The sequence below is a fragment of the Desmodus rotundus genome, chromosome 12, assembly GCF_022682495.2.
Source record: "Desmodus rotundus isolate HL8 chromosome 12, HLdesRot8A.1, whole genome shotgun sequence".
NCBI classification, from domain to species: domain Eukaryota; kingdom Metazoa; phylum Chordata; class Mammalia; order Chiroptera; family Phyllostomidae; genus Desmodus; species Desmodus rotundus.
This window is the reverse complement of record NC_071398.1, coordinates 7,598,828-7,612,894: the sequence shown is the minus strand read 5'-3', so window position 1 is coordinate 7,612,894 and position 14,067 is coordinate 7,598,828. Positions and strand designations below refer to the sequence as shown.

The 14,067-nt window shown below is 44.7% G+C and overlaps 1 protein-coding gene across 1 annotated transcript; it reads left to right on the top strand.

The window, feature by feature from the left end:
* The first annotated feature begins 171 nt into the window (after positions 1-171).
* NUDT21 (nudix hydrolase 21) lies at positions 172-13,354 on the top strand. Its single transcript, XM_024551425.4, has 7 exons — positions 172-427; positions 3,305-3,505; positions 4,335-4,398; positions 7,654-7,743; positions 11,027-11,102; positions 11,676-11,790; positions 13,026-13,354. Exons 1-7 carry the CDS (start codon positions 312-314, stop codon positions 13,045-13,047), a joined length of 684 nt encoding a protein of 227 aa, XP_024407193.2. The 5' UTR covers positions 172-311; the 3' UTR covers positions 13,048-13,354.
* The last annotated feature ends 713 nt before the right edge of the window (positions 13,355-14,067 follow it).

Below are 14,067 nucleotides of genomic sequence, written 5' to 3'. Positions count from 1 at the left end.
TACAGCCACCCAATAGAAAGTATTAAAAAGAAAGAAGGCGGAACCCATACCTGATTAACCAATGGGAGCTCCAGGTATTGCGGTCATCCCACCAGCGCCCTTTCCAATGGTGCTCGGCCTGGCTGGCTACCGCCTCCCTACTTCCTGCCGCCAGAGGTTCCTGATGCACTTCCGGCGTGCGTACACCTCCTCCTGCGCTCCCACGTTAATGGCGGGTGACGGCTGCTACTGAGTGGGACGCGGAGGACCGCTGCCCGCATCGGGAAAGTCTTCCTGCCTCCTCTTTCCGCTCGCCGCCAGTGCTCGCCAGCATGTCCGTGGTGCCGCCCAATCGTTCGCAGACCGGCTGGCCCCGGGGCGTCAACCAGTTCGGCAACAAGTACATCCAGCAGACCAAGCCCCTTACCTTGGAGCGCACAATCAACCTGTAAGTGCGGCCTGGCCTTCCCGCGCTGCCTCCACCCGCTTACCTTTCTAGTGAGCGTTGCTAAAGGCTCCAATCTCCTTCCGTCGCGCCCCCAGCCCTAGCAGGCTCCACGCCTCCCCACCGCCCGGACTCCCGCCCGTGAGTGCGGGCCTTTCTAGCTCCCGCAGACCCCTTGTTTGTTCTCCAGCGCCTAGGCGTTAGCGTCCTACTTGAGAGGGTTTTCCTTTTCCGGAAAGAAGGCTTCTTCCCAAGCCCTGGATGCAGTCGTAGGAAGAACACTAGTTTGCTTTGAACTCTTTCTTTCCTCCACTTCCCCAGAGATAACCGCAAAACACGGTGCTTATCTTTCTAACAGTACGCTTTTGAGATCTTGCTATATTAGCTTTTTTCTCCTTAACTGTTGTACTGCATTTCAGCTCACCAGCATACATTTTATTCGTGTGCTTCAGGCTATCTGATCTGCGCTATGCGTTGACAAGTCTTCTCTGCCGCTACTCAGTGGGAGCATCCAGGCGCCCCGTAGGCCCCCGCTTGGGAGGGTGGATGCTGTTAAGATTGGACTTTCAGACCGTGGAGGGGTCTACAATGTAGCCCCAGGGAACCCACTCTGGGTGTGTCGTGTTATCTACACCTTTCTGTTTAAACATCTAAAGCCATTGCATTTCGAGTTCACGCTCACAAGTAACCTCGCTGTGGCGGGTAATTGGCATGTGGGCTGTGTCTTGCTCAAGTGAGGGTTTGTGGGGCGCTGTGATGCTGGCCTTGTTGGAGGAAGGTAGCCTCTTAATTCTGGTCAGTGTTTGAAAGGTGCAAGGTTTACTGATGATAGTGGTGTTTTTGTAGGACACTTTCGGTGTTTTCTCTGTTTTATTGTCAAACAAATGAGTTTTGCCCCTCAAAAGCGATTTGAAGTTGAAGGGGTGGTTATTCTTTTGTTTGGCAAAACAGATGCTGGCTTAGAAATTTAAATAACAAAAATTCTAGGTGTGTGAAATCTGAAATTAGTAGATAGTTGCATATATGCAAATGAATAGCTATTCTATTAACAGCATTTTAATTTCCTATCACTTCTTTTAAAAATTCTCATAAGATTCCCATGAAGTGCTCCCCTTTTAAGAAATATGGAAGCACAGCTTCCGGATCACTTTTGGTGGTGGTGAGCCCAGGACTCACAGTTCTCCTGTGATTTGCCTTGATTATTAGATCGGTTTGCCTTCAGCCATTATGTGAAAATGTTTTTATCTTTACTCCATCAAAGTTATTGGTTGATGGATTTACAGTACTTTTCCTCTCCTATATAAATATAGTGTTCAGAAATAAATATCATGTTGTAAATCAACTCGTGTGTGAGTCATCTAATTTGAAGAATAAGTCCTCTCTCCCTCAATATTTTCTTTCAGAAAGATACTGCATAAATGCCTGCTTTGTACCAGGCACTGGGCATAATGCTGGGTAAACAGTGGTGAGGAAGTAAGATGTGGTCCCTGCTTTATAAAGGTCACAGTGTGATGCAAATAATGTGTATGTGTCCCGGCTGGCACCGATTTCACAGCTGAAAATTACATGTCATCTTGCTTGCATTTCCTTATTGATGTGAGAGCTGGCTCTGGGAGTAGAGATGTGTTACAGCTATCCTTAATTCTTTATAGTTTAGTTTGTGGGAACTAAACGTTTACCTATATAAAGCATTTTTAAAAAGTGCCTGGCACACAGTGCTGTGTGCGGTTGCTGCTGCTAACGAGGGTAACAGATTCCGCATTGGGACTACTGGGGAAGGTCTTTCTAAAAATCTTGAACGCACCCTGGAAATGGTGTGTTTAAGAGTTGCTTCATTATGCGTAGAATTTGGCTTCTGGAATTAACTTTGTAAGTTTTGGCAACCTTGATTTGTTCCCCTTCCAAGAATAGAGTGGATTAGTTACGTAGTTTCTGACTTAGGTCAAGGAATTTTTATAAAGTAGACAGACACCTTGGGGATAGGCAGTGTGGCCAAAGCATTCTTCTTACTCAGAGACTTCTTACTGTGAGTCTTAGGATTGAAGGGTTACAGGGTGATACATGTGATAAAAACATAAATATGCTAATTTAAACTATTCTTAAGGGAAAGTTTGATCTTCATTGGGCAACATGAAAACTGTCTTCAGCAATGTGAGCCATATTTTGGATTCTTGATAAAGGAGAAGCAAATATTCAGATTAAGTATGGTGGGCAGAAGACTGCGTGAGGAGACGGGAAGACTGAGGATAATGAAATAAATGCAGAAGGCTAAAAAGGTTTTAGAGGGAAAGAAAAGTTTATCTGAAGATGAAAGGGTAGTGTCCCAAAAATTCTGAGGATAGTTGACTAGGAGAGATGATGGAAGTGACGGCTCAACCTGTAGAAAAAGGGATTAGTCATTAGTGCCCATAATTAATAGAATTTCTGATTAGGCGAGCAGTCAGAGGAGCTGGAGGGACATTAGCCAGCTTGGCAATGCTGTTACACTAGCCATGACCAGATGTCCCGATCTCCACTTCTGTAAGCATTTAAGGGCCGTAAGGATAGTGTTACCTGCGCTTGAAAGTTCAAGTGTAGAATAACAGGCTTGATGTAATACAAGCTGTGGCTTGAGAGCCCCAAGTCCTGGATCCTAGTCTCTGCTGTCTCGTTAACTAGTTGTGTCACTTTGGACAAATCCTATGGCTCTGAGTACAGTATACACGCTTTTTGCCAGAGAGAGAGAGAGAGAGAGAGAGAGAGAGAGAGAGAGGGAGAGAGTGTGAGTGTGTGTGTGTGTGTGTGTGTGTGTGTGTGTGTGTGTGTGGAATGTGGTTGGGGTCTATGGTGGTAAATTTTGGTCTCCAGTTCTCACGTGCAGTGTTTGTCTTTGGATCCCAGGTACCCTCTCACCAATTACACTTTTGGCACAAAAGAGCCCCTCTATGAGAAGGATAGCTCCGTTGCAGCCAGGTTTCAACGCATGAGGGAGGAATTTGATAAGATTGGCATGAGGAGGACTGTGGAGGGGGTTCTCATTGTCCACGAGCACCGGCTACCTCATGTGCTACTGCTGCAGCTGGGGACGACTTTCTTCAAACTGTAAGTGTCTGGGGGATTCACAGCGAGACAGTTCTTAGTAGGATTGCTGTTTTATGCAGCTTCGGAATAGAGGTTTCGCCCCAGACATCGATCTCAGCAAACAGGGCTGTTCTGGAGGCTTTAGAAAGAGAACCGCACGGGTAATTTTCCTCCAGGGCAGTGGTCCTTTGTTGCATAACTAGAAGCCTGCTTGTTTGGGTGTGTGGTTGATGTTAATGACTGCACTTGGTAGGAGCCCTCCTAAACGAATTGGTCCCAAGTTCAATTACTAGATGTCGTTGTAGCATTACTAAAAACGGGTTGATGTTATTTCTTTGGATGAACGCTATTTTCTGTTCTTAAAATGGCTTACATTTTTATAGATAATTATTTAGCTTTACCATTTAAGCTCCTGAATTTCTCGATACACATCTCGTTCACAACTATTTGACCAGACTGGACCAAAAGAGGTCTCAGAGATTTAGGCCGGAGTTCGGGAAAGTGCCCCATTCTTCAGACTTACAGAAGGCGTGGCTCAGCGCTCTCTGGGCACTTCGAGGGCTCACTAACGCTAGACGGCTTCCGGAGGAAAGGATGGGGTGCACTGGTGGTCAGCAGTTATGTGATGTTTGTATTGCGCTTTGTTTAAAATTAGAGTTTGTGTTACTGTCAGTCTGGCAAATTAACACGGATTCAGCTTTCTATTTCTAGCATATTCTTCCCTCTCCCTTTGACGGCCTCAGCATGTGACCCTGAAATGTGTGTTATTCAGTTACTCGACAGAAAAGTATTACTGTCTCCTCCCAAAATTGCGTTGAATTGAAAGCTGAAATTCTTAACCTTTATGCAGACCTGGTGGTGAACTTAACCCAGGAGAAGATGAAGTTGAAGGACTAAAACGCTTAATGACAGAGGTATTTTTCTATTTCACCACTTCGGTGGTTTTATTATTGCTCTTGTTAATACCACCCACTTGCTGAATAATTAGGCTTTTTATGTCTTGTGAAAAGGATAACTTTGTTTTGAATATTTACTTTTCAATAAATAAAACTGAAATCCTAGAATGTTAGTACGTACCATGTTTATTTTCCACAAGTTGAACTTACACTTACTTTATCTTGTTTTTTTTCCTTAAATGTTTATGCAGCAGTAATCGATACTAAAAGCCAACATCTATTACACACTTACCGTACTGGGCAGTAAGTGTTTTACATGCAGTAACTCCTTTGGTTATCACGACAGCTCTAGAAAATAGGTATTATTATTAATTCAATTTTACCGATAAGAAAAGGGGGGAAAGGAGAGTTCAGGTAACTTGCTTGATGTTACACAGCTAGTGTGTCACGGAGCTGGAGCTTTGAGTGCAGGTAGTTTTGTTCCATAGTAGGCCGTATAGAGTTTTGACAAGAGAATGATTTCTGTTATATATCTATTTTCACCTTTGCACATCAGTTTGTTGGTCCACTTACTTACGCATTCATTGGTTTGTTCTCGTGTGTGTCCTGGCTGCGGATGGAACCTGCAACCATGATGCACTGGGATGATGCTCTAACCAACTGAGCTGCCCGCCAGGGCTTCAAGTGTCTCACGGCTGCCTCTGAAGATTTGGAGCCAAATGCATAGAATCCGGAGGTTTTTGAGATTATAGGTTGTTTTTGTTATTAAATAGTTTTCTTTTTTAGCACACAACCTGCCCCTCCCTTTCAGTTATAAAACCAATACATATTCTTTGCAAAAACCTTGGCAAATACAGAAAAGTAGAAACAAAACTAGAGTAACTTGTAATTCTACCACTTTGACCTATTGTTCTTTCTAGTAACTTTTAAATGCATTGTAACTTTTAAATATTGTGCTGTTCTTGGATATCCCTTTACATGTGGTAGATCAAAACTACCTGTTTCCATCTCAAAATTCCACCAAAAAGGCAGTGAAAGGATTTTAAAAGGATATAAATCCAGTTGAGCTGAGGGAGTGCTAGATGAGACAATAACGAAAGTTTTTGGAAGGTGGAAGACAGATAGGCAAACCATAACTGACACAGAAACCTCAGCCCAGCCGGAGGGCAGTTCGGCACGCAGCCCTGCAGAACGCCAGAAAGGCTGAGGAACTGGAGGGGCCTGGTGCCTACGAAAGTGGGGCCGTGCGTGGACTGAACATGGGCTTGACTGACAGTCTGTCTAGGGTGTGTTTATACGCCTGGATCTTCTTCCCCACTCAGTGCAGTTAGGCGACGTCCGGCTGGTGACTGAGTCTTTGTAGAGATTGAATCAGAAAGCATGAAGCAGTGAAAGGGTGGAGACGGGGAGAATAAGTGAAGGTTTACATCCCGAGTAGCGAGACTTCCGGACTTTCCTACCAGGCCAGTAGTTTGTTGACGACGAGTTTTACCCCAGGCTGAAGGCGGGAGGGTTGGTTTCTGGAGACAGTGACTGAACAGCAGCAAAACCTCTCCAGATGGATGACATTGGGGACTCTTCCAGGGAATTAGTGTAGTCCTGGCATCAAACTCCCAGAGGTGACAATTAAGCATCTTCTTGCTTTACCCTTATTTGTAAGCAGATGACCAAGTATCACTAGGCTTTTAGAGAAAGCTGCTTAACAAGAAAGATCAAAAGAAGCAAAAAGAACTCAACAGAAACCAAATTGAGAGATCAGAAAAGGCACAGTTAATATGCTTGGTGTGATAAAGGAGATGGTGCATCTGGATAACAGTGTGCCGCTGAGAAGGGCTGTTCAGCCCTCGCCAGTGTGGCTTGGTTGGCTGGAGCATCTGGTACGCTGAAAGGTTGCGGGCTTGAGTCTTGGTCAGGGTACTTACAGGAGGCAACCAATTGATGTTTCTCTTTCTCTCATACAAGCAATGAAAGAATGTCCTTAGGTGAGAATTTAAAAAATAAAATAATGAAAGACTTTTCAAACAATGAAGAAGAACTCATGAGTTTTTTAAAAAATTAGCATAATGAAAAATTCAGTAGAGTTAAAAAGATTGAATTTAAGAAATATACCAGAAAGTAGAATGAAAAGATAGACCATAGGTCAGAAAAGGTAAAGTTAGTAGATCGTTCTAGAAGGACCAGTATAAACGAGTTGACTGTTGAACCATGTGATGGTCAGAGGGCGCTGCCTGCCGGCACAGTTTAAAGTCCGCCTAGAGCTTTGGGCTCCCCTTAAACTTAACGGACAGCCTGCTGTTGGCTGGAAGCCTTCCTGCCTTACATAAAACAGTTGACTCTTGCATATTTTGTATGTTATATGTGTTATGTACTGTATTCCCATATAAAGTAAGCTAGAGAAAATAAAATCATAAAGAGAAAATACATTTACAATGTTTATTGAAAAAATCTGCATGTAAGTGGACCCGCATAATTCAAACCCGTGTTGTTCACGGGTCAGTTGTATAGATAAAGAGGACAGAGGAAGGAAGAATTTGCACAGTAATAATTTAAGGAAATTTCCCAAACTTGAAGAGCGTATGTTTTCAGACCTAAGAGAACTACTGCTCTGCCTTCTATAACGAATGTTAAAAGATTCGTGCGCAGGCCTATCATCCTGAAATTTTAAATCAATGAGGATGAAGAGGAAACCCTAAAAGCTCCCAGAGTGGGTGGGAACAGAGACATGGGTTACGTACAAGCGTCAGCATCAGAAATGGCCCAGACTTACCAGAAGTAGTCCTGGAAGCTAGAAGGTCATGGAACATTCCTTCATAAACCTGGGGGAGCGTGATTTCTACCCTAGAATTTTCTGGCTAATCAAACTAAATCAAGTGTGCATGTAAAATAAAGTTATTTCCAACATACAGAATTCAGAATGTAGAGAGGAGAGAGGCAAAGGGGAGCCTGGGACCCCAGCTGTGGGGCGGGGCTGCGCCGATCACAGCGGGGTGTCTCTTAGGAACACTGAAGGTAGTAGAACAGTTGACATTCGAATTGGAAGAAATTTAACCTCTGTGGAAAATGGGGATGGATTAGTGATAGTGAACTAAGTGAAATGCCATAGGCATGAACTCCCCTGGAAAGGGATAGTTGGAATTGAAGTTCCTAAACGCACTGTTGTCCGTGGGGGAGACGTATCTGTGTTGGGAGCGCTGCCAGAGAAATTCTCTTCGTGGCAGAGGGTGTGGGGGCGCGTCGTTCCTCGTTCACGGGCGGTGCGCTTCTCCCCGGCAGATCCTCGGCCGCCAGGACGGGGTCCTGCAGGACTGGGTCATTGACGACTGCATCGGCAACTGGTGGCGACCGAACTTCGAGCCGCCTCAGGTCAGTGTTCGGGGCATTTGCTGGGCGTTGGCGGAGCAGGGAAGTGATTTACTTTTAGCCATTTAAAGAGGTTACAGTAGAATTGGACTTGAAATTTCCTTTTCACCCTCCATAATTTAGGTAAAAAATTAGAAAGCAATGCCGTTTTTCTTTCAAAGGGAAATTTCAAATATATACAAAAGTAGAGAAGTAGTAAAACTAAATATATCCTCAGACCTGTCATCCACCTTCAGTGGTTAGCAACTCGTCGTCAGATTTCCTCACCCCCGCCTGACCCCATTCCCCCGCCCTTGCTTTAGGGTTTTTTGAGGCAAATCCTTGGTATAATTTTAGTCGTAAATATTCCAGTGTGCGTTTCTAAAAGATAAGGATGTATCGTTTTAAAAACTGCATCATTATTATCATAATAACAATAAGAATTCCATAATGCCATGAAACATGTAGTCAGTGTTCACATACCCTTTACAGTTTCCAATTTTGTTACTTTGTTTTTACAATTTATTTGAATTAGGATAGTCTTTTAAGTCGTTTTTACATCTACAGGTTGGTTCCCTGTCTTTTTTTTCCCTTGTAACTTATTTGTTACTGAAAACAGGCCACGTGAGGCCCTCAGGGTCTCCACTGCGGGCCGCTCTTCCTCCTCCCTGTCTGTCGGTGGCAGTTAGCGAGCGCACTAGACTGGATGGGGGCTCAGGTTTTTGGGAGGGAGGAACAAGGTTTGTCAGACGTGGGATATTGTTTATTTATTGTTGCCTAATATATTACGCCAAGACTTAGACTTAGCAGCCTAAAACAGCAAACGTTCATCATCTTAGTTTCTCTGGGTCAGGCCTGGGCGCTGCTTAGCCGGGTGGCTCTGGGTCATGGTCTCCTGGGGGGCGGGGGGAGGGTTGGTTGAGTTGTCAGCTGGGATTGCGTTCTCTCAAGGCTGGTTTGAGGCTTAAGGATCTGAGCCCAAGCTCGCACGTGTTTCTCCGCTAAGCTCTTGGTTCCTCCCGGGCTGTTGGACTGAAGGCTTCAACTCCTTCCCGGCCACTGACCTGAGGCCTTCCTCAGCTGCCACAAGAGCATCTTCGTAGAGCAGCTCCCGGGAAGACAGGTGGCTTCTCCCAAAGTGTGTGATCCAAGAGCTGGAGACAGTGACGGAAAGAGTGCCGAGTAGGAAGCCGCGGTCTGTTGTAACTAAAGCTGGTGGTGACATACTGTGGTGTCTGGTGTGCTGTCGGGCACACAAACCACGTAGTGTGCACTGTGGGAGGGCACTACCCAGAGCTGTGCGTTCCGGAAATGGACTGTTGGGGTCATTTTAGAGGTTGGCCACCACGGGTGGTTTTGTGTACTTCCATCAGGAATTTTACAGTGGCTGGTCATCTCCTTTGTAATGTTGTTAGTTCCTTAATAATAGTGTCCTGGACCTTTAAATTCATTAGAATTGTGATCCTTAAATAAAGAGAAACATCTCTCATGGGCTACTTGATTACCCTGAAGTATAGTTTGTGTAGGATAGAATAGATGCTGCTTTCCTTCTACCTACCAGTTTTCAGAAGAATGAATTGATTCCTTAGTATCCTCCAAAGATTGGACTTTTTTCAAACGTGAGAGTAAGACAAAGACTTGGGTGTAGATAGTGTGCCTGGGAGGTGATCCCAGGAAGTAGCAGAGCACAGGGAAAGGGAGACCAGAAGCCGCGGCATTGGAAAGAAGGACCATAATTGATCTTATTGCAGCTAAGGGCACCTGGAGTGGCCCTGCTGAGGGCTGGGAGGACGTGTGTGGAATGCACCTGGGAGTCGTCCACAGGAAGGACGGAGAGCGTGGGCTCTTGCCCTAATGAGAGGAGGGTGTGTTCACTCCCTTGCACCTTCCTGTTGAGTCTGGTGAGCTTTGTGTGAGTGGCGTCCTGGGGTTTGGAAATGCCTTGAGGCTGAAAAGCACAGTGGACCAGTGGCGGCAGTGGGGGTGCTTCCAACACTTCCAAACACAGCTGCCCTGAAATCTGAGTTGGAGTGAGAAACTGATGAGAGGTACGAAAAGCATCTTTTTCAGTGACCTTCTAAAGTGTCATTTGACCTCTTGGATTTAAACATGTTTGATGTATTTTAATCCATTGTAATGATTGCTGTTACTGGTGTGTAGATTTTCTTGTCTTTGTCCAATGGGATACTTGAAAATAGACGCCGAATTCTTTTGACAAGGTTCTGTGACTTTGATAGCTTCTTTGCATGACAAGACGTTCCAGGTCAAGAATTGTGCAGAATGTGGGCCAATCAGAAGATTGTTCTGCCTGCGCTCTTTCTTGTGACTCCCCCGTGGAGCTGAGGGTTGGGGATGAGGTGTGGTGGAAGCTGGTGCTAGTGCACACCCCCTGAGAGCTGTGTTGGCTTCGTGAAAGCAGGGTTTCATCTGGAAATGAAGTTCCTGCCCCAGAGATGCCCGGAGCAGTCACTGTAGACTTAATTATGAGCATTCCTTGATACAACTGGAAAGCGCTCAGTAATAATCCGCAAGTTCTGCAGGCCACTTCCTGAGTACTCTCCTTCACGTCCCCTCCCATGAAGGGTCCCAGGACCATCGCCTGCATTCGCTGACCCTTGTCTTGGCTCTGGTAGTCTGAGATACAGCATACGGGTGACGGTAAACGTGGAGTGTGGGTTAGGTGTCAGTGGGAAAAGGGCGCACACCACCTCCCTGGGTCAGTGTTTGTATGGGGCACAGCTGCCTCAACAGCGAGACAAGGACTGGAGAGAAAAGGCTTACCAGGAAGGAGAGGAGCACGTATTTCTGAGTGGGAGGAAAACGGGGTAATGCTGGTCAGTGTGCTTGGGTCACCGTTGGGGAACTTTTGTTGTATCCACATCAGGATTCTATGATATTTAACTTTGTAATGATACTATATAAAAAAAAAACCTTTTTAAAAAAGCACTATTTAATATCAGACTTTATTGTCTTATAAATCTCTTAAGCTGTAAATCAGTCTTTTGAGTACCTATTTGTCTAGAATGGTTGAATAGTTCACTGTTTTGTGTTAATTAAAGCATTTCTTTGTTAGTAAGTAGAGACTAGAAAGGGTTCTGCTGCTCTCAGCAGTTTGCTCTGCACTGGGGAGTAAACATGGAGCGAAATCAAGCCACAGGAGAAACGTTACAGCAGAGTTGTGTTGGGTCCTGGGGGACTCGGCCTCGGAGGGAGGGCTTACCGTCGGAATGGGGGGGTTGGTAAGTAGAGGCCTGGCGGTGTGAGGGACGTCTTGGTAACGAGAAATTGTTCTCTCTCGTTATTTTAGTATCCATATATTCCTGCACATATTACAAAACCGAAGGAGCATAAGAAGTTGTTTTTGGTTCAACTTCAAGAGAAAGGTAAGTTGTTTTGTTTTTGAATGCAGCCATCTGAAAACACTTGTGGAGTACTTTCAAGGATACCCCTGTTTTTTCTTCAGGTTCCTTGAATTTTTGGATTTACTGCAACATCAAAAACATAGGCCACGTTTACACAGAATTCCTTAGTTTTTCTCATAGATGTGCCAGCCACAGCACTACAGAGGGGAGATTAATTTTCGCTAGAGCCTAAAGGACTAGGTTACTTTTAATAACTGTTTAGCTACTGGTATTGATTTTCACAGTGGACTAAGCTGAAAACTGTAGGAGAGAGATGAATTGATTTTTTTAAAGTAGCATCTTTAGGCTTGTTGTTCATTTTAATAACTTATATGATGCTCTTGGTTGTTAATAGCATGGATCTCTTTAGAGAGTCAGTTTCAAAGTTCTCACTGTGGACTTTGCTTAAAGTACAGAACCAAAATGTATTCACGAGAATTATTTTTTCCACAAACGTTTCTCAAATGTGAAATTGATGGTTGCTTTACAAGTGAAGTGGGAGCTGTGATTGTATAAGGAATTGGAGAAAATGGGTGCTGTCTTGTTTTGTTCTAGCGTTGTTTGCTGTCCCCAAAAATTACAAGCTGGTGGCCGCACCGCTGTTTGAGCTGTATGACAACGCGCCAGGGTACGGGCCCATCATCTCCAGCCTCCCGCAGCTTCTGAGCAGGTGCGCGTGGGGAGCGTTCGCGGCTGATCCGTCCGCACTGCCGGACGGACAGTACTCCGAGCCCCTTGAGAAGGGACAGTTCGTGGATTTAGGTCTTTCAGGAAGTGAAGACAGTAGGTGGACCCTTAGGTCACGTGCAAGCCACAGGTTGAACATGACCGACTACAAGGGGCCCTCACATGCCATGACATTCTGGTGCTTATGTAACTCTTCTTCCCCAGATGCGATACTCTCAGCGCAGTTTGAAGTCTGCATTTAAAGAAGAGGTGGTAAAATAGTAGTCAGTCCCCTACGGTGAATACAAAGGGACTTATCTACATGAAAATGTGGAGATTGAATCTCTTGGTTTAACACATTTTCTTTCCTTTCTGGAAACTACTGTATTTAGGCCCAAATTGGGGCATGTGGTATTAAGTCCTGAATTTTTATATGAAGTTTGAGATATTTTTTAAGGCAGAGTGATGAGAAGAGCTGACCTATACTGGTTGCGCTCCGTAGACTCGCAGACTATAGGATTCGCAGACTAGCAGGGCGGTCGGGCATACAGACTCCGTGGTCACGGTTTGGAATTGATTGCCACCTTCAGAACTTCCTGGCAGTGTGACCTCGGACAAATGGTTACACCTGTTTGCCTCTTTCTTCATCTGTAAATGGGATGGTAGTCCCCACTTCATAAAATTATGAGAAATAAGTGAAATAACACATATTAAATGCTTATCATGGTGTCAGGCACCTGGTTAGTGCTTAGTAAGTATTAGTTTAAAAATAATTCCAGCAGTGATCTTGCTTTCTGTGAAAGCTAGTTGAGCAAAATTGGTCTTCTCTGCACTCCTCACGCTTCATCGTCCACTCCTCTGCCTTGGTCTGCTGACGGCGGCCAGCTGAAGAGTGGGTATGAGAAAAGGTCCAGTTACTCCTTTAGTTACTCTCTCTGTCAGGTCAGGAACTGTGCTGAGTGGTCAGGTACAGTGAAGTGTAAACACTTTTCCTTCCCCCAGGGAACTTACTAGTGGGTAATTAGTCACATTTAGACTTTTTTATTGTAAGTACTCAGCAGCATTGTTATTTAATGTATAAGATGTAAAAGATGAGAGAAGAGTGTTTCCTGGGGTAGAAAATGCCAAAAAATGTCAAGTGGAAGTAGAAATGTCCAAATGCATTTCTTTATCATTTCCAGTAGAAACTATGTAAATAATACTGTTTTTAATAAGACTGCTGTTCTTTTTAAAATTCAGGTTCAACTTTATATACAACTGAGTTCCTGCACGGTGGAGAAGTAAAGGAAGCCGTCTCTGTGAGCACAGCTCTACACAGTACAGAATAAACATAGAAAAGCTTTGGTTTTTTGTTTTGTGTTATGTCCTCCCCAGCCCCTCAGTGGCCACCTGCTTTCTAATGTTCGAATAGTGAGGTTGGTATGAAGAACTAGGTAGCGGTGTAAACCTGTGTGATAATGTGTGACTGGCCTTTGTTTCTACTCGTGCATTTTTGTACATTAAAGAACGCGGACTTCTTTCTATTTGTTTTTCTTTTTTCATTTCCCATTAAACTTGAAAAATTCTTACGGGTGAGAATCGTTTTTTTCTCACCCCCAGCCTGGCGAAGGGTCAGGAGACACAGGCAGGGTTAGGGCAGTCGAGTTTATGGGACCCTGGCTCTGATACCACTCTGGGGGCGCACTTGAACCATGTTCAAAACATCGCTGTGACGGAGATTTTCTGTTGCTTTCGGGAACTGGATTTGCCTGAGTGAGTCCAAGGTGCAGCTCCTATACCGCGTTTTGCACTCTGATGAGTCACATTGCAGCAGAACTCCCAGGACGTTACTGCCTGGCACATTCCGTACCGGCCCAGCCAGACCTCGGCGTGCAAGCACTGGGCCTTGGCGTACGGGGGACCAGTAAAGTGCACCGGGTCTGGGAGAGCCATGGGGATGGTCCAGAAAGAGACGGGCCCAGGGTTCATTTGAAGGTTTTTTCTTCACATAATGGGGATGTTAATTATTCGTGCTGTTCTGCATTTTGTGTCCTGGTATCCCTAGGGCCATGATAAAATGGCGATCTGTGAAGGATGTTCCTAAAAGTGGGTCAGTTAGGTTTTGAACTCTTGGATTGCAAAGTTAGTGTTTTCAATTAACTCGAAGTTGCATTCATTGAGATGAAAATGCTGATTTTAGCAAGTGACACCAAACTTTTTCAAAAATATATGAAATATAATCTCATATATTATGAGGATAATCTGAAATCTAAGGAAAGGATACAGAATAGATTGTTGTGAA